This window comes from Rhipicephalus microplus, chromosome 5 (genome assembly GCF_043290135.1).
Source record: "Rhipicephalus microplus isolate Deutch F79 chromosome 5, USDA_Rmic, whole genome shotgun sequence".
In the NCBI taxonomy this organism is placed as follows: Eukaryota; Metazoa; Arthropoda; class Arachnida; order Ixodida; family Ixodidae; genus Rhipicephalus; species Rhipicephalus microplus.
The window spans coordinates 13423471-13444476 of NC_134704.1; the positions used below are offsets into that span (position 1 = coordinate 13423471).

Here is a 21006-nt window from a genome sequence, read left to right on the forward strand (position 1 = left end):
TTGTGAACGCACTCAAAACTACATGCCACAGCAAATGTGCATTGCAACCATTGACAACTCAAGAGTATAAAAACACAAATAGTGAATGAACAGAAACCAGTGCCAACCTATTTCTGCCAGGGTGCGTATGCAACCTTCAACGTTCATTCGCTGCTGAAGTGCAAGCCACGTGCAGGTGGACAGTCGGAAAGCTGACTGGAGGAGCCGCACAAATACTGGTTGGTGAGTCTAAAAAAAAAAAAGAAATTTTTGCTGAACAATCTGCTCGTAGCAGCGGGCCTCAGTCGCGATTGTCAAATCACTTACTTGTCCCTAGTTGTAAAAGCAGCATGTTGAGAGAAAAACAGACAGGCACAGTAAAGAACAGGTTAGGCTACAACACTCCTACAGTTCCATGCATGTTTATGGTCAAGATGCCACAGTACTAGTTTATAGGACTTCTCTAGTTTTTACGGTAGGATATGCTTTACATTACATAAAACAGCATGTCAAGCAGCCTTTAAGCATTATATTTTGTCAAATGTTTCCATTCCACAGAATGGTTGAAAAAACACAGTGTGACTAGATAATCAATACAACAGGTACCATCATGCAAGATTATTACTACACCAGCTTCTACATAATGTCCTCTAAAGAAAATTACTACTAACCTACTTTAAGTTGTAGCAATTATGTAGGCCAGAGCAAAAACTTACACCAAAATCGTGCTTTTTTGACGAACTTCAATCAGGTCAGGTTTCAGAAGCAGCAGTACAGCGTAGTGCTAGCCAAGAATTTCGTGATCTCAACAACAGTATATGTGAAAATACTAGCAACATTTCGCTCAAACTGTGTTCATGCAAGTCTCATCAACGTAGCTGCCATTGCACAAGCACCATCTGACAAGAATTCTCCATTTTCAAAGGAAATTATAGTAAGTTTTACCAGAACAGGCTGTAAAAAGAGAAAGATATCAGGCACTTAGGTTTATGCATCTGCGTCCACAAAATATTCTTAGCAAAACGTAACAACCTCCTACCACAATGTCACCAGTGTTTGAGGGAGATAAAATCTCACCTGCACAGTCGCACTTTGTTCTGAAAAAGGGGAGTTGAAGAAAGTAGTAATGATGTTCATGACGGTATTCGTGACATAGTTCTCCAACTGCTGGTCAGCATGACGTCTGTCGTGGGTGGCATTGCAGACCTATTACAGTGAGCAAAAATATATTCCAATATCACTTCTCTGCATACGCAACAGGTGAGCAACAGCAGTGACAGACACATAAACAAGCAAAAAATAAGTATGGTAGATTAACTGGAAACTCTAAGGCAGCTTTCTTGCGCTGGTAGTCATCCTGTTAAATAGCAGTGAGTCTTGCCCTTGCTGAAATTGTTATTTGCAGGGTAGTATTTTATACGTACAGGTCAGGGTGGCTAGTCCAGCTCTTGGAGAAGCCCAGACTGCATTCTTGGCACAACTTGCTAATGTGCGATAGGAAGCAGTACAATCTGAAGCAGGCCAAAAGGCCAACGAAGTGTTTACCATACGGCCCAGTCATCTTAGGTGTCTTCAGAAGCCAACACTGCATGTGTGCATCAATAGATGCCACGAAGAAGTTGACATTTCCTGCACTAATCGGTTGTACAGTCACCCAAATCAAGCGTATTAGTGATTTTCCTCTGCATTAGTGTCACACGATGGGACAGAATGGTAACAAAATCATTTTGTGGCCGAAAAGAATGGGGGCGTGCACCTTCTCCCACTTTTGAGAACTTAATTCCGTCATACGGCGAAGGTACATCGAAAAGATAGTTGAAGATGTTGGCAAATGTACCTCTACTGTAACAAGAATAGGCAGCACTAAAAAGCTGTCTAGCAGGTCTTGCTACTAATGTAAAATTTGCACTGTATATTTGAAAAAAATATTTGCGTTTTTGTGAAGGTAATCTTTCTCCCAAAATTGTCTATCTTACATGCACTTCCTTTCCAGCAATGCTTTCAGCACCTGTACATCATGAATTGCATATATGTAATAGTACCACCTAATAATACCCCCTATAGCTGTGCGAATAGAAAAATTTTGGATGTGAAGTGAATTCGAATATTGCGGTGTGAGTGTGAATTGAACAGAATATTTTTCTAATACTTCTGAACATTTTTAGATAGTTCGAAGCGAAATTATGGGGAAAGAAGTTAGAGAGAATCCCCGAGCAATTCTTACGAAATATAGCAGCATTGAAGTGTTTCTTTTTGTTAAGTTGATGAAGTGCTGGCAAGGTGGTATTTCATGGTCTTGTAAAAAATGAGGCAGTACAGAGACCGAACCGTATTTATGTATTGATTTGGTGCAACTAAAGTATTGGCAACAACACTTTACATTTAAAAGGCAAAGATGCTATTTCCTCAATTTCTCCATCTCTTCCAACTTTTGCCGAAGCCACACTGATGTGAAAGACAAGGCTTGGCTTCCTTCGAACTAGGAGCGACAAATATGCCTCGTGGATGTTAACATATAGAAACATTTGGAATTTTGGATGCTGAAAATCTGCGGCATCCAATTTATCAAACTTCCTGCTCGAATTTCAGGTCCAAAGCAGCATTGATCAAGAACTCCAACTCTACCACATTTGTCATCTCTATGTTGAAACCAGCATTTTCTCGAGTCAACACATTTGCGACCGTAACAGAGTGTGAAAGGCAGCTTCGATGTGGTACAGCAGTGTAATTAGGTGAAGCATAAAAAAAATCTGAAGGGGTTACTTTTAATTGAACAGTCTAAAAAGTTCGACTGTAACAGAGCCTGAAAAGCAGCTTTGCTGCAACACAAAATTGTTATGATGAGAAACATATTAAGATCTGAAGGGGTCACTTTCAATCGGACATTGACTGCATTTGTTTTTGAGAAATTCGAATAGTTCGAATACAAAGAATAGTAAGAATTCCAGTTCAAATCGAACCGAATGGCAAGCACTATTAGAAAAATATTCAATGTTTCCAATATTTCCACACCCTTAGTGATAGCATGGCATACCATCACTGACAGGAAAGCAACGAGTGCAGAGCATTAGAAGGGAAATGTATGTGAGATAAGTTTTAGTTATTACTCGAGCAGAAGTAAGCACCAAAAGGTGTAAAACACTTGGGTAGTGCTTTTGATAGAAAAGTCATTTTGCCGTACCGAAAATACATTAAATAAGAAAAAATTTACTCGTGTACATGCAAAATACAGTCATATGAATATGCTCCCACTTCAAATTTGTCATACCAAGTGGCAATTTCATACTAAGCTGAAAGTCAACTAAACTAGGCACGCTTTCAACAAAGATACATTGACCAATGCAAATGCTGGGCAGCTTTTTCTTACCTAAAGCATGTTACCCTCATTCATCTTTTATTTCACAGTGCAGTCCCAGGGAGCCAGTCAAATCCACATTCGGAGTTTGGTCACAAGTTCGCAGTTTGGTAATTAAGATGCAGTAAAAATGTGTAGCTTAGTGTATTCAATGATTTAAGAAAAAGAAACACAACACTAAACATGGGGCAGCACAGCAAAGTATTACATTCTGGTTTCAAAACACTCAAATGCATGTGCAGAAAATCAGCGTGTTTGAAAGGTAATACATGCCATGGCCACATCAACAAGAAAGTTGTCGAAAAGTGTCCATATGTGGTGAGATGCATAAATTTCCTTCATTTCCACTTCCGTGTCAATGAAACAGTGTGATAGGAAGTTGATGTAGGCATCTTTGACCTCAGGAAGACAGTCGGGGTGCGATACAACCCTGCACACAAGGCATGCATTGTATTAGAGCTGAAAACAATCTGGCACAAAGTTATAACTACTCATGCAAGCATGGCATTGGTTCAGGTGTATTAGTGCCTTTAAGTGAACTGCACTCATGTTATAAAACTCACCACATTGCTAAGAAAAACTGATGCAGTTTCTCTTTTCACACAAACGTCAATCAATCAAACATGCAAGAAATAAGCATGCTAAACTACCCCCAAAATACAATCAGTATATAACGAAAAAATTGAAAATGGCATCTAAGTCTCAACAATTAGCAAGTCCAAATAAGTTAGGAGAAGATTAAAAAAATAATGTTGAGGGTATTACATGCCAGAACTAAGATATGATAATGAGCCACACTGTAGCAGAGGGCTGTAGAAGTTTCAACTACCTCGAATTCTTTAATGCACACCGAAATGGAACAGTACACAGGCCTCTAGCATTTTCACCTCCATTGAAAATGCAACTGCTGCAGCCAGGATCAAATCCGCATCTTTCAAGTAAGTAGAAAAGCACTATGACCATTGTATCAACGCCAGTGGTTAAAGAAAAAAAAAAGAAAAAAAAAGCTGTAGTTTTTACAATTATGGCCAACATTAATTTATGTATTTACGATATTGTGACATGTCACTTCAGTTTGTCCAACTTAGAAAAAAAAAATGTTGATAAATCCATAGCTAAGAGTGTCATTCTCATTCAGTGCCTTTTCCAGCTTCATACTTAGTGGCACTCACTATCTACTGGTCGCATGCAGCAGATTCTAATTGGAGTCCAGTAAAAGCAATGGAAACCTATAGACTTTGTCAGCAGGTAAAATAATTCCCACAGAAAAGTACTTTATAAGTTTATCATAGGCAATGAAATAGAGGAACTACACTCAAACCTCACTATAATGAACATGGATATAACAAAGTATCAGTTATAATAAAGTAGATGAGCAATTGTCTTGAAATAAATACTGTGTTATGAATATCCTTTATAATAAATTTTCATATATAGTGAACTTATTTTCTGGTATGATGCAACATTGTTGTAATGAGGTCTCAGTGTACTAAAAAATGGTTGAGCTATGCAAAAACCATACAGACACAACTACAAGGGTGCTCTGCAGTTTTACACGCTTTTCATGCATTCCACAGGATGCCTGCCAGCATAGGCAATGCAGTTGAATGCAATGCACAATGCAGTTGCAAAGTTCTCGCTGCGGCAATACCAAGCATACGTCTTAAGCCCACCTAATGTACTGAAGGCTGTTAAACCAATTCACAGTTACTTAAAATGCAACGATAAATGCCATTATTCCTTGTAAATTCATTGTTACATGTTTCCTTTATCACTGATGAACAAACCATTGCCAAAATCAGTGGTTCTCGAATAAGAGTCCACAGACTCTAGCGGGCCCGCGAAGCCGTTTCTATGATCCACGAAACCTTCACCCATTTTTTTTTTTTTAGAAAAGTCGCGTCTAAAGTCTGTTTAGGCGCGACTTTTTTAAAAAAATGTGGGTGATGCAGTCGCGTCTAAAGTCTGTTTAGGCTCGACTGCATTGATGACTGTTCAAAATGAAGTGATGTGGCATGTTTGTTTGATATTTTTGGTAGCAATAGAAGGTACCTGTTTCGTGCTCCAATTGTGTTAATTTACCTAGGTACCCCCCTCCCTCCCCTCCGCTGCAAGAGGTCCCCAACACATCCATAGTTGAGAACCACTGGCCTAAGTCATAAAATGAAGTAACCTTGAACACTTAATGCTTTATGCAGCGTCCTGCCAGAAGTGCAGGATAAAAGCAATGCTTCTATCAAAGCATAAGCACTATTAGAAAACCTAAAACAAGCACAGATCTAGCAATACAAACACTCAGTCGTAACTCGCACTGTCAAGTCTTCCACGTACTCCTCAGTCTTTCTTTTTGTATACCACGGTAGCAGATGAAGTTAACAATACCATCTCATCATTAAAGAATACTGGCCCAGGTCTTGATCAAATCTGCTCTTCTAAAATTAAACTTGTATCAAAAGAACTTTCCCCAATCTTAGCCTATTTAATCAATATGCTTTTCGCGGCTGCTTTGTTTCCTAAAGGCCTTAAAGCAGGAAAAATTATCCCCATTTTTAAGAAAGGTGATCACGAATACTGGAACAACTATAGCCCGATTTGCATTTTACCTTTCTTTAGTAAAGTCATTGAAAAACTAATTTGCAACCGTTTAATGAAACACCTATCTAAATTCAACATATTATCCGATCACCAATTCGGCTTTCGTCCAGGTCTTTCGACTGAAGTTGCTCTAATAATTTTCACTGAAAGGATTAAATTGACAATTGATGAAGGTCTTCTTTTTGGAGTGGTGTTTATTGATTTTACTAATCAATAAACACCACTCCTCCTGTTTTTGTTACTTATAAATGACTTACCACTTCGTCTGAATCACACTAACGCTCTTCTTTACGCTGATGACACTGCTATTTTTACCGCACACAAGGATCCACTCATGCTACAACAATCACTAAATGTCGACTTAAATAACGTTCATTTTTGGTGTGTATCGAATCTGTTACTCATCAATCCATCAAAGACTAATTTCATGGTATTCCATTCTCCGCAGTTGTTTCCAAACATCGCTTCATTAGCAGTGACACTTGATGGACACTTCATTCATGCATGTTCATCTGCAAAATTTCTTGGTGTGGCATTAGATAAACATTTGAAATTCAGCGAGCATGCGCAGGCCTCAATTCAAAAGGCGTCTTTCGGTATTCACGTGATCATCAAAACACGACCTTACTTCTTCACTGAAATCCTTTTATTTTTATATTATGCATTCATTCATAGTCACCTGTCATACTGCGTATCATCATGGGGAAATACATATTGGTCACATGTAAATCATCTGGAACGATTACAGAAGCAAGCTTTGAGACTCATTACTTTCAAACCATTTTCATCGCCATCAGCCCCCCATTTTTAGCAACATGAACATTTTACCTCTGCATAAACTCATCAGCTACAAAATTCTAATGATCATGTTTCGTATCCTTAATAATGAATTATACATTTCCAGTTTCTCGGGAGTTACTCTTGTAAATACTAACAAGACGAGGTTTTCAGCTAACCGTAATCTACTTCTACCTAAAGTACGTACCAACTATGGTCAAATGACGGCAAGATTTTCATGCATAACACTGTGGAACATGCTGCCTGTTGATCTCAAATCATGCTCAATGTACTCCTTTAGTAAGCACTTGAAGGTCTTATTGTTATATGACTTATGACTTGAATGTTCTCTTTTGGGTTTCTTTGTTTCAAGCAAATTGTCAGTATTGCTCATATGGCCCTACGTTTTTGCACCATTTTCTTTTAAATATTGCTGTGATTCCGTCGCTGTTTGCTGACTAAAAAGGTAATCCTCTTTTTACTTTTTGTTAGAAGGTCCCCCTGACAGTTTTTACTTTGGGACCTCCGATTGTTCATTCGCCATGCAAAAAATGTATTCATAAAAAATGTATCTATTTTTGAATAAACAACAACAAAAATAATTAGTTAAAATGAAGCAAATTTCTTATGTGTGTAAATGTATATCATACAGAAAGCTATCATTTATATGTATAGTTCATATGAATAATGCGAAGTGCTCATATTCTCATGCACAGTACACGAGAGTTCAGCAATGACAAATGGTTGCTGAAGTCCCACATAAAAATTGCCTTAACTATAAATAAATACAACTGTAATAAGAAAAGAAATAATGCACCAAAAGAAACCAGATCACACAGCCAAGAACTCACTGTGTTGATAGCCGGAAAAAATGCCAACACCATAAAAGGGTCCCTGTTTCATCAGTGTCAGCCAAGCAGAGCCGATTGCTGCTTCTCTCAGTGTTTTTTTTTTTTCTGTCTCATGAAGAACTTGTTAGAAGGGTTACTAAGAGCCACTAGGGTGCAAGTGGCCTCCTTGGTACACCACTAGCTGTGCCACTGCATGTAAATAAAGGTGGCTGAGTGCAGTACCTGCAGATGTCGTCTAGAGAGAGCAGGGAGTGGCACTTGATCTCTGTGAAGACATTCTTGCCCTCGGTGCAACTGGCGAGGAGCCGGACCAAATCGATGTGGTAGCGAAGTGGTCCACCAGGGTCAAGCCGCTGCCTCTCGGAGCGCATTAACTCCACCAGCTGCTCCGAGGATCCCTTGTCGTTGTAGAGAACCAGGGCCTCCTCACCAGCTCCCACCAGCTGTGCAGCACCAACAGGAGAGTCACCCTACACAAATCTGCTGAGTTCCTTCTCAAGCTATGATACCACAGACTTCATGACAAAAGCATATATAAATAATGAGAAGGAGCACAGAATCCAAAAAAGAAGTTAACCATCCTTTTTTTTTTAATAAAAAACCGGTCTGCTCTAAAACATGAAAAAAGAGACATAGCTAAGATATGATCCCAAAAAGATAATACATTTTCCAATTTCGTGTTCAATAACAATACTCTTATTATGAGAGACTGTAGTTTGGGAGATAAATTGTGACCACCTGGGGTTATTGAACATTCACCTATGTTATAATACAGTCAAACCTCTTTACAAGAGGCACTCATGTCAAAGACATAAGGATATAGGAGACGCCAGTGTGCCTACACTGAAACAGGGGTGGATAAGAAAATACGTAAGTGGTACCCTGGTTATAAGGGACACCTCAAATTACGGACAAGAACTGCTCCCTGGTGCATGTCTTTTATAAAGGGGTTGAACTGTATATGAACGTTCTAGCTTTGAGCTCATATTGGGCTCATGGCAGCCATGGATTGAACCCACAACCTTGGGATCAAGCAGAAAAAACGCAACAGCAGAAATGGTGAGTGAGCTATAGTAGCACGACAAGTTGATACACAGGCACATTACCTAAATTGATGCGAAAATCGCCACTGAAGTCCTCAAATGACGCAACAAGATTTCAACAGCACAATCTATGTGCACAAACCTCCTGCATGACCATGTCCTGGCACTTTCGAATATACTGGCCTTCTGCTTTCACAACAGTCTGAAGGAAGCGCAAGTACTCCACGTGGCGGCCATGGGTCTCGATGCAGTGGACAAAATGTTGCACCACTCGCTCAGTCACCTCGCTGCACAGTGCTACATTGTCCTTGAAGACGCTGCACAGTGTCTGAGCTTCCAGCAGCTGCACACGGAAACATAGAAGTGATTTGTAAAATTAACAATCAAACCCCGTATATGTCACATTAAACACTCAAGACAGCCTCAAAACTGTGCCACGTGTAGTAGCAAGGCATTTGAACTGTATCTCTTTCTACTTCTGACCACAAGGCAAATTATCATTCTTCTTGCTACCTTCACATGCATTTTCCAAGTACAATAGATTGTGCAATTCTTAAAAACAGCTCCTTATAGCTAAGCCAGGAACATTGTAAGGCCACTATCCCCACCAATTTGCAATATTTATTATCATAATTTATAAACAAAGCTTAGCAACTTGCATGTAGTTACGTTGTAGTTGTGTTATAAATCAATGCACTACAATGAGTAGTATGAAATGTGTGGCAGCACAGAGGAGCTCACGGAATGCTGACAGCAGCCATTTTGCTAACTGTGATAAAAAATTTAGATAAAAATATTGCATGCACAGCTTGTCTTCTGTCATTAATGTTCCATTATTCACTGATCACACAAGCTCACTGGCGCTCGCGTTGCCTGGCATTTTTAGAAAAGAGAGTGCAACCGGCATGGGGCAGAGAATAAAACAAACACCATGCATGTTAGTTTGTTCCCCACACACTCATTTTTGCTTCCTTTGCCAAGTGTCAGGCATGCTCACATACATTACCATTCACGTATGTCTCCCACAACCACTATCATCATCATCACTTGCTCAAACCCAAACCAAACCACACACGTTCACTCACCCACCACTATTTCCACATGTCCACTATTTCTCCATCCCTCCCCAATTCAACCAAATTATGCATTTGCAGTGATCACCATCATCCATTTCTTCAGCTACTCCCTATGGGAGTCCACAAAACTTCTCTAGTGCTTACCCCTGGCGTGAGAAATAGGTCGATGTGTTTATGCAGCAGCCCCTGGTTCTGGTGATTTCCCAGGCAAAAGTGCTGCAGGAAGTCGTGCGCCAACCGCATCACTTCACCCATTCGTATGTCTTCTTTCTGAAGAGGAGGAAAATGGCCCAACAAAGAATTTATCCGTGCCCAGCATTGCACATGAGTTGGCTATTATTTTTCTCTGCTGACTATGTGGCCCCGTTTGGTTTACAATGGTTACAGCACTTCAAATAACAATTTCATCTTCGCCATCATCATCATCATCATCATCAGCAGCAGCAGCCGCCTATGTTAAGCCTACTGCAGGAAAGAGGCCTCCTCGCAATAATCTCTAATTTACTTTGTCCTGAATTAGCATACCATTATTAAAAGGTAAGCTCGCTCAACTTCACCAGTGAAGTTTCAAGCTTTTAGAAATACCATGGAGCGCACATGAGAACAATTTATCTATGAAGCAGTGCTCCATATTAAAAGAAGTTGCACGATAGAATGACAATACATTTAAAATGACAGCTCAAATTGTTATTTGCATGCTGTGGTGTATTCATTGAAGAGTTGAATTCAGTTAAAAAATACACATGATAACAACAAATCTTTGGCAGTGTCATTGACAGGAACTTTATTCATTTGACATCTCTTTTAACTGGGTTATTCTGCAAAATGTACCACAATAATATTCAATATATTGTAGCTTCCATATACAGACCCCCGACCTCGTCCATTGAAGTCATCAATGAATTAAAAAAATATCTGTGCACTCATGCAAAGTCAGCAGCTCGGATAATTTTATCAGGAGATTTCAACCTACCAGATATGGATTGGACCTCTCTTTCAACTACTAAGCATAACGATATCATAGGAGAAGCAATGCTCGACATTGCTTTTACTTTTGATTTGTTACAAGTTGTTCACGATTTCACTAGGGTGCAGGGAAGTTCGAAGTCAGTACTTGATCTCTTTTTTGTTAGTGGATGTATTAAGTCTTCGGCCACCTGTGAAGTGGTTCCTGGTATTTCTGACCACAGTACTGTACTGTTGACCCTGGAAAATGGCTCTATGGCTTGGAAACAAAAAACGTCATGTTTTCGAAATTTTTTGCGAGCTGACGATACATCAATTATAATCTCCTCTCCCTCAACTTCGACTCGTTCTTAAACAGTACTGCTGATGTGCAAGGCCACTGGGACTCATTTAAAGATTGCGTGAATGAATGTATTGATCGCTTCGTTCCGTGTGTTGTTAGTTGCTTCATACGAAGAACTGTAATACAGATCTGTGCAACTTACAATAGTGGCACAATCGGCTGGGCTCAACTTCACCTTCATTCTCGCTAAGGCAAAAAAGAAACTGCTATTACATGACGATTAATAGAGATATACAGCACATAAAAAAGGCGGTGACTAATAACTACCATATCAATAATGTCAGACAACATAGATAGCCCAGCCGATTGTGCCATTATTGTAAGTTGCACAGATCTGTATTACAGTTCTTTGAATGAAGCAACTAGTTAAAGGAGATGTGAATGAATAAAGTTACTGTCAATGACACTGCCAAAAATTCGTTGTTATCATGTGTATTTTTTAACTGAATTCTATCCTTTAATGAATACATCACAGCATGCGAATAACAATTTGAGCTGTCATTTTAAAAGTATTGTCATTCTATCGTGCAACTTCTTTTAATATGGAGCACTGATTTAAACAATAGCTTACAACGTACAACAAGCTAAAATCAGCAGCATGAGATTATTCTTAAAATATGATTAAATCCGTTTTCCCCAAAAACATTATGTGCATCAAAAGCTAACAAATCAGATACAGCATGTCATATTGTTGAGCACTCTTAAATTAATTTCTTTAATGCTCCAGCAGCGACACTGTGTAGCTCAAGGCACATATAAATGCTTACCTTTCCTTTATTCAACATCTGTAAAGCACACAACATGTTATCATGAACACATTTTTCTATTTCACAGAGGTAATTAAAATTTACAGACATTAGAATTTGTACTTATGGCAACAATGAGATATAAAAAGTTTGAAAAGAAACTGAAAATTTAGTTTGAAAATATAGTATTGAAATTGAAAATATAGTTTGCTATCAAAATTGAAATTTTTGATAGCAAACATCGTCTTAAATTTAAGCTTAACCCTCTTTGTAAGCCTCCAGGTTTCTTCTCCGTAAAAAAATATTTGTTTAATGTTTTTCAAATACTTCTAAGTGAAATTACAATAAAAAAAGTGTTGCAGAGGATCCCTAAGCTCATTCTTATAAGATAGGAGCATGAATATGTTTTTTTTTTTGGCTAGGTTGGTGAAGTGCTGGAGGGATTGTGTTCCCTGATTGTTTTATCAATAATGAGGTAATGCACAAACCCAATTTTATTTATTTACACAACTTGATGCAACCAATGTGGAGTCAACACCATCTATCACGTGTAAGGAAACGACCCCATTTGCTTCCCCACTTCTATAGAGACCCAACTGAATTGGCAGACAAAAGCGTGCTCTCTTCGAATTCGGAGTTGCTAATCTGCCCTGCGTACATCAATATATGCAAACATAAAATCTCAGATGCTGAAAATTGTCTGAACTTTTTTTAACTGACTGGTCCGAAACAGCTATAATTAAAGCCCCTCTGCCATGTAGGTTTGAGTCAGCCCTTTCACGAGTTGATATGTTCACAGCCATAACAAAGCCTTAAACATAGCTTTGCTGCAATACCAAAGTAATGCAGTAAAGTATATTAAAAATATGTTGCGTGAAGGCACACAGGAAACTAGGCGTTTTAAGATACAGTGTCAACGCACAAGCCAAGATTGAGAACAAGAGTGCGCTCTACACCAAAACCACGTTGTCTCTTTCGGCGATTATCTCGCTGCTGAAGTGGGACATTGTCTCATAACATAACCCCCGGGTGCTGAAGCACCGTCTCAGTGCTTTCTATGATGTTGCCGAGTGGTAAAGCTTAAGGCAGGATACATGAACAGTATCTGTAGATAGCAAAGCGGAGGCGGTGCAAGACTCGAGCGGGGCTATCTCGTATGTCACATCTGTCACCTGGCACAATACACCCAAGTACCGAAAAAGAGAGTATCGGGGTAGGGTCCCGAGTACCGGGAAAGCAGTTCTTCAGAAAGTCCAATGCGCCTAGTCGGAGTATTGTCCTTCTTTTTGACAAGAACTACAGGGGAAGCCCATGAAATACATGATGGTTCAATTATGTCTTTGGCGAGCATTTTGTCGACTTCTGCTTGAATTATGTGACGCTCGGTTGGAAATACGCGGTATGGCCGTCGATGGACAAGGGAGGCATCGTCAGTGTCGATTCGGTGCTTTACAGCGCTGGTTTGACCTAGCAGACGATCACAAAAGTCAAATATGTCCCAGTATTACTCAAAGACGCGAAGGAGTACATCAGCTTGATGCGGCAAAAGGTCTGACGCGATCGTTTTCTTAACGTCAGGTGACGGGCTTGCTTGCGAAGATCGAGCATGTGTGTAGCTCGAGTGTCTAGCATCATTGGAAGACAGAGCTGAGATGAAGCAATCGTCAGAGGGAGTCAGCATGGTGGGGGCAATTCCATGTGGGAGCACTTGTGGACACAGAGCAAAGTTGAGAACAGGAATGCAGGTGTGGTTTGCACGTAACTGAATAACAGTGTGTGATAAGGTAATACTGCGAGTCAAGAGAATGGATATGATGGGCGCGAGCACATAGTTGCCATCGGATACGGGTGGCAAGGGTGTTACGGTGATACAGATCACAGTTTGCAGTGACAAACGGACATGTTCAGCTGAGCACATACGAGCTTGGGGTGGACTGGGCGGGTCAATTAGACACGGTAGGTCAAGTTGCACAGTACCAGCTGAACAGTCTATGAGGACAGTATGAGTGGACAAAAAGTCAAGACCGAGGATCACATCATTGGTGCAGTGAGAAAGAACAGTGAAGAGAACTGAAGTTTGACGACCGGCAACAGTAACACATGCAGTACAGACGCCAATAAAAGCAGCCGTACCACCATCAGCAACACGAACACTGTGGGAAGGGGCTGGAGTAAGAACTTTCTTTAAGCGGTCACGAATGTGCAGGCTCATCGCAGAAATATGGGCGCCAGTGTCTACCAAGGCTTTAACAGATAAACCATCCACTTCAACGTAGATCAGGTTCCGATTTGTCGGGAGCGTCAACAAAGGAATTGGAGAGCAAGTCGTATCAGCAGCGTCACCTCCAGGAGCTGCAGCCGTTAGTTTTCTGAAGAAAACTGCCGGAAAGAGGGCGGGAATGGGGACGATGAACGAGGTGGCTGCGGAGACCAGGAAAATCTACGTCGAGGTGAAGATGTGCGACTGTACTGGGCAGTGGTCGTAGTGGTCAGATCATAATTAGCTGAGCCATCACGCCGTGGTGGTTCCTGGCCATAGAGATGGGCTAGTGAGTGGAGGTTAGAAAAGCTTGGGTTTGCCCGATATGGTGAGGTCCACGTGCTTCGGCAATGACGGGAAATGTGTCCCACTCCATCACATAGAAAGCAAATCGGCCTGTCGTCAGGAGTCTTCCATGCATTTATGTTACGGTTACGTGGAGCAGGGTGGCGATAATGCTGTGGGTGGCTCGAGGTAGACAAACTGACAGCGTCAGGACGGTGCACAGAACAGGCCGTGTGAATACCCGCGTTCTCATGGTATCACCAGAATCTGAATTGGGCTGGGTCGCTATACAGAGATCCTCACAAGCTGACATCGCAGTAGTGTTGGGAAGGCGCGTAAAGTGGTGGGCAATGTGACGGCTTTTAGCCTCTTGAAAGCGTTGGCACTCCAAGATAACATCTTTAACGGTGGAACAGCCTTTGCACACAAGGAGGTTAAATGCATCATTTGTGATGCCCTTGAGCACGTGTGCTATCTTGTCGGCTTCAGCCATGCTTGGGTCAACTTTACGGCAAAGGGTCAGCACATCCTGCATATACGCCAGGTAAGACTCCGTGGACGTCTGAACACTGCCAAGTTCTTTCCTAGCGGCCTGCTTGAAGCCGGCAGATTGACCAAACAACTCGCGTAACTTGGTCTTGAATACGCCCAGCTTGTGATCGTGTCCACATTGTTATTAAACCACGCCTTGGCCGTTTTTTGCAAAAAAAATTACGTTTGCCAGCATCAAGGTTGGGTCACACCTGCGATTTTCGCTGACGAGCTCGTAGAGTTTGAGCCACTCATCAACGTCCTCACCGTCCGTTCCCGAAAAGTTGCCGGGATCGCGGGGTGGAGCGGCCACGAGAAAAACAGGTGAGGTCGGCACCGTTGATGCATTGGGCACGGCAGTTGACGAAGCGTTGCTGCCGGTGGACATGTCGGAAGCAGCGACTAGGCGTCCGCTGCGTAACTCCGTCGTGCGTTGTAACCCAGCACCTTCCACCAAAATATTACGTGAAGATATGCGCGAAACTAGACACTTGAAAATATATTTAAACAGCGCCAACGTGCAAGCCAAGATGGAGAATAAGAGTGCGCTCCACACACCAAAATCAAGTCGTCTTCCTTGGCGCTTATCTCACTGCTGAAGTGGGACATTGTCTCATAGCAATATGAAGGAGCCACTGAAACTCCACATATCCATGTTGGAACCGGTGTTGTGGAGTGGCCACTCCACAAGTGGAATGACTCAGACATCATTCCACATTTTTTCAACCCCTGAATGGAATGAGAATGCGTGTAGGAATATAATGGCAATAAAATTAAATGCCTTTGGCACGAAATGGAATGGAAATTCAATTACAGGGCCAGTAAACAGGCTCCGACTTTTTTCTTTACACCCCCCCCCCCCTACAAGCTCGGCAATTTGTAGATCAGGCCGCAGCGATTCCGTTTTCTGAATATTACAGCGCTGCGCGTCGCGCAGAGCCTCTATTTCGAAAAACAATTCACACGCATCTTTCTTACGCCTGACCGACCCCCTTGCACATTCAGTGACGTCAACTCGGCGATCGGGGACGTGACGTAGCTTGCAGCTCGCCGATTTGTCTAAATCAGGTGTGAAAAAACAGTAGTGAAGTCAACATCAGTGCCCGTTGCCACCCACAGCTCAAAACTGCCCCTTGTTTCTTAGCACTGCGGTGAAAGAACCAGCCTCGCAGTTGTCGCATGTACATGTACACTCCTCGCTCAACTACAGCGCCTGTGCACACGTACGAACGTACTTCGCCCTTGACATGAGCAACACGGGTAAAAAGCGTTGCTTTGTCGTCGGCTGCAAATCGAGCGACTGGGCAGCGGAAAAGCATTGGCACCGGGTACCTCAAGACAGGGCCATGCGGGCTGCATGGCTAAAGCGAATCAGCCATCCAGCGACGTACGTCGGGGACCTGATCGTTTGTGGTGGACACTTCGCACTTGGCGCTTACACGGTTGACCCGCAGCTGGTGCGGCGAATGGTAAACAAACAACTACGCTTCGCAGGCAAGCGGAAGTCCGTTGCGACTGATCGAGTTCACAGATGACGTGGTGTCACGTTGACGAAGTGGGTGGAGTCACGACGAAGGGCTATGCCTTCCCCTTCATGAAAAGGAGAAGGGGGGCGAGGCCGCGCGAAAATTTGAAACCAGCTTAGACCAATGTTCTAACCCCTGTAACTTTCTTAATATAGCACGTATTCGCAAAACTTTTGCGGCAGCATGTTTGCAAAAAAAAAAAACTGCACATATATCTCTTTTCAAAAATTTTTGGACCTCAGGGATGTTTACTGGCCCTTTAAACCTTTTTTTGAAAACAGAGCACAATTTTGTCTACGCGCTGTTTTTCAAACTTCAAACATTAGTAAGTCAGAGCCTCGTCCAACGCAGTGGAGCAGTGGCTAGGGTGCTGGACTGCTGACCCGAAGGTCGCAGGTTCAACACCAGCCACAGCAGTCGCATTTCGGTGGAGGCGAAATGGTAGAGGCCTGTGTACAGTGCAATGTCAGTGCGTGTTAAGGAACACTGCATGGTCGAAATTTACACAGCCTTCCAATACGGTCTTTTATAATCATATCTTGGTTTTGGGACGTAAAACCCCAGATATTATTATTAAGTCAAAGCCTCCAATTTATCAATAAAGCAGCATTTCTTAAATGGCTTGGCTGATTACAAGCACTTTATAGGCAACGGACCTGCCACAGTTCTGTCCTTATGCAAACTAAATGAACAGTGTTACGCTAGATGTTTATGCATGAAAATCGTTGTGTGGTGCATGTAATGTTTCATGACCTTTCAGGTCGCACTATACAAAACAAGAAAGCATCAGTTTAAGAATCCAAGATAACGGGGTGCCCACATGTCTTAGGTAAAATAATCTGTATTAGCTTGCATGCTATCTCACCTCATACTTGCTTTCTACGAGTGACTTTGACACCATTTCGATTCTTTCAGTTATAAATGTATTCGCATACAAAGAGCATACATGTAATGTTGCCAGAATGGCCTGATCCGAGAGTGTTTGTGTTTCATTAATGTTATCTATTATTTAAAGGAAATGACGTGTATCATGAACAAAAGGACGGTAGGGATGGATGGTATGTTAGATAGATGATGGTTTAAAAATTTTGATAGACTCAGCAGGTACATTATTGTTGGCCTGAGCTTAATAATAACTGAATACATTTAGCTTCTTCTTAACAAGTAAATTAGGGACCCTTGGTGTACCTTGTCATAGGGAATCTGCAGCAGCTGAAGAACCACAGCATGTGCTCCCATGTTGCGAAGCAGGCGTTGCTCGTGCTTGCGCTGTTTCTTCTTGCCACTAGCCTCAATCTGGTAGCACAACTTGGTGAAGCGCTCCAAGATCTGGCAAGTAAAAAGATTGCAAGAGACCATTTTTATTCAGCACATGGATGGCACCGCAGGTCATCTTTCTTCTGACTTTTTAGCATGTTGCAATGTGAAGAAAAGGTGTCAACCAATTTGATATGTTGAAATTCCTCGAGTTTTTCAGGTTTTCGATGACTGTTCTTGCTGAAATTCCTTAAGTGAAAAAAATTTTCTCCCGACAGGCACGCACCATGTCGCAAGATGATGTCACTTTCTAGTATTGACGTTAAGGGGCGATGCTACTCGAAGACACTTTTTCTTTAATATTCACCCTAGAGCAATGAAACTTGAGCTGTTTATGGAACTTTTTATGCTGATTTCAAATATATAATTAGTGTTCTTGCAAGTTACACACTTTTAGCTCTGCAACATGACAAAGTGAAAACCTTAACCTTTTTGCCACCCCCCCCCCTCTTTTTATCCCTAAAATTCTGTAATTTATTACCATTCATAGTTCATAATGCTTCAAATAAAGTGTAGAGTGCAAATAACTAATTACAAAGCCCATACAAAATATGTAATATGCGTGAAAAATAATAGACGTAAAAAGTCCATATTTCACCTATCCTAGTGAAGGTATACATACAATTCTTCATTATACAATAAAATATTGAAATTTATACTAGATAATTGCATTTGTCATACTTTGAAAAAAATTTGGGCAAAATTTCATGCAGATCTGAGCACTAGAAGTGCCCGAAAAAGGAGGGGCACATTAGAAAAATTGGCAAAATTTGTTTTGAGAGAAGCGAGCTTTAAAGTTAAAATTGAGTTTTTATTTATGAAAGATATTATTAAATCAGATGAAATTTGCACACCGAAAAGAACAATTCTTCTTGTAGTGGCCACTACGACTAAAATACGCCAGCACCTTGAGTTTGTCCCTCTCGGCATTTTCGAGCCGACTCCTCACAGAAATTTCGCTCGCAGACAGGGCCATGAAACGCTTGCCGAATTTCCACTCTATCTGGCAGAGTCTTGTGCCAACTGCAAGCTAGGAAGAAGTTCGACAGGACTGCGAAATCCAAACTAAGTCCAGTGTCATGCCATTTTGCAGCCATGTTTGTGCCACATACCGTCGTACATAATGGCAATGTCGTCCCTGCTAAGTTCTCTCTCTGCGAGCTCTTTCGACCTCTCAAAATTGGCGCTGACGTCATCCATTGCCGCATCACGAACTTTCCGGCTGACTGGTGTGAATGACATCGATGCATTGGCTTTTGCAAGCCAACAACTGCCGCAAATCGGACCAGCTGCTCCTAGCCTATTCCGACAAAGCGCGCCGCACAACGGCTTTCACTTGTGAGCAATGCCTTTTTTCATTCATAACGGAAATAATTACATGACAAAAGCATTGTTCAGCTGTGCTGCTCGGCAAGACATGGACCCCGCAAATAGGTTGCACAGCACATACAGGCACGCAGCGGCCACTGGAGGTCCCCGATTCGTACCATGTGATAAGCCAGTCGCGGCGCTCGAAAAATGTGCAGAAGAGTGATTCTTTTTATTATTTCTTGCACTGAATCAGCGAGAGAATTTTATATTATTTGAAGAGTGAGGCCCGACTCTTCGACTCATGCAATCAACAATGGCGAGCGGCGGCGCATTATTGGCGGCAAGGTGCTCGAAGACTGCACACTTTGGACCTTTTAACGGGCACCTTGTGCTCTTTAGATGAAATTTTAATGCATTTCCAGTTAAGTCTCGACCTGTATTATTTTTTTCATAACAGTAGAAGTACTAATATTATCAAAACAGGCGAAAATAAAAAATCGGTAATTTTGAAAAAAACTCGTTTTTCGACCCGCATCTCTCCTTAAAAGATAAAGCTGACCATTTGAATATAGTACATAGTACAGTTAAAACTAAATATGAGCAAGTGTGTAAAATGGCCAATTTAGGTTGCTATATTCCAAACTTTGTTAATTGAAATTTGTCATTTCAAGCAAAGTATAGTTGCCGAAGGAATTATTTTTACACTGAAAACCGGAGGAATGTTCAACAACTGCAGTAATCTGCAAAGCTTTTTTTTTAATGTGAGAAATATCAATTTTGTAGAACAAGCGACCACAATTTCACAATTTGATGCTGCACCAGTGCAGCACGCGTAAGGACAAAATATTGCAGGTCTGACGAACTGTCCAATCGCCCGTATTCTGCTGCTGGTGCTCGTTATCAAAATGCTGGGTGTTACCTAGGTGGTGCACACACTGACGCTATCATGTTACTCAGCTGAACCATTTTTCATTCAGTCCGACAAATGCATAACATCGAAACATGTACGTTGCACACTTGAGAAAAAAAGAGTTGCAGTTTCACCGCAAGGACGAAGTAATGCAATAACAAATTGAAAATTTGAACGTCTATAAGCTACGGCAGCCAGGGTCATAGATAGCAATTTGTTTCGGGGGAGGGCACGGAGACGGTGTAATCACGCTTTATGTATGCTTGTTGGTGCTTTTGTATCTGTTTGTGTATTTACACACATCCAAAAAAAAATTGTTGGCGGTTGAACTTTCTGTACTCACATCCCCCTTCCTACCTACGCCAGTGATAACAGCTCACTATTACCTCAAAAAACATGACCGCTGCAGCAAGCGAAGTTATCTGTCTATATCTTACACAGAAACATAACAACCAGAGAACAACAACATGTACAAAGGCATGAGCTGTCTGCTCATTCCCTCCAAAGATTCTGAAACACTCGCGAACGCGGGCGAACACGCCGGTTGCACAAAGCGCGCATATCCTGCCAAAGTGTTTAGGCAGCTTTCTTTTTTTGAGCAGTTTTGAGCAGCTTGAGAAGTTAAATAGCTTTTTTCAAGCTACCTAAATGTTTGAAAACAGTATGTAAGAATTGTTTCATTTTCTTCCCAATATTCCACTATTGTTGTGGGAGTTCCGCAAGGATCAGTATTGGGGCCCATACTGTTCTCCCTATACGTCAATGACCTCACATAAGCACTCAAGTCATCAAAATCTGTTACTCATGCCAATGATTACGTGCTACTATACACAGGAAAATCTTGTAGGGAATTGTAGAATACAATTAATTGCAAGCTATCTAGCATATCAGCTTCGTTTTGCACGTAATAAATTAACACTGAACAGAGACAAAACAAAGTACACAGTATTCTGTTCCTGTTATGCCGATTGTGACACAACAGGCTTGCAAATTCAGCTTGTACGTGGAACAAGAGAACAACTAGAGAACATAAGGTAGTTAGGGGCATTATTGGACAGCAACTTGAACTGGAGACCACACATATTCAATATATGTAACAAATTAGCCTCAGTTAGCTTTTTGTTTATAAAATGCA

At 41.4% G+C, this 21006-nt stretch overlaps 1 protein-coding gene across 2 annotated transcripts in view; it reads right to left on the bottom strand.

Moving 5' to 3' along the window:
- Itpr (Inositol 1,4,5,-trisphosphate receptor) overlaps positions 1-21006 on the bottom strand; it is a 91228-nt gene that overhangs the window by 30901 nt on the left and 39321 nt on the right. For both annotated transcript variants that reach the window (XM_075894864.1, XM_075894863.1), the window contains exons 22-28: positions 17522-17662; positions 9821-9946; positions 8743-8943; positions 7780-8000; positions 3608-3764; positions 1057-1185; positions 108-228 (exon numbers count right to left, since the gene is read on the bottom strand). In XM_075894864.1, coding sequence (XP_075750979.1) covers positions 108-228; positions 1057-1185; positions 3608-3764; positions 7780-8000; positions 8743-8943; positions 9821-9946; positions 17522-17662 — 1096 coding nt within the window. The remainder of the gene's footprint in view (positions 1-107; positions 229-1056; positions 1186-3607; positions 3765-7779; positions 8001-8742; positions 8944-9820; positions 9947-17521; positions 17663-21006) is intronic.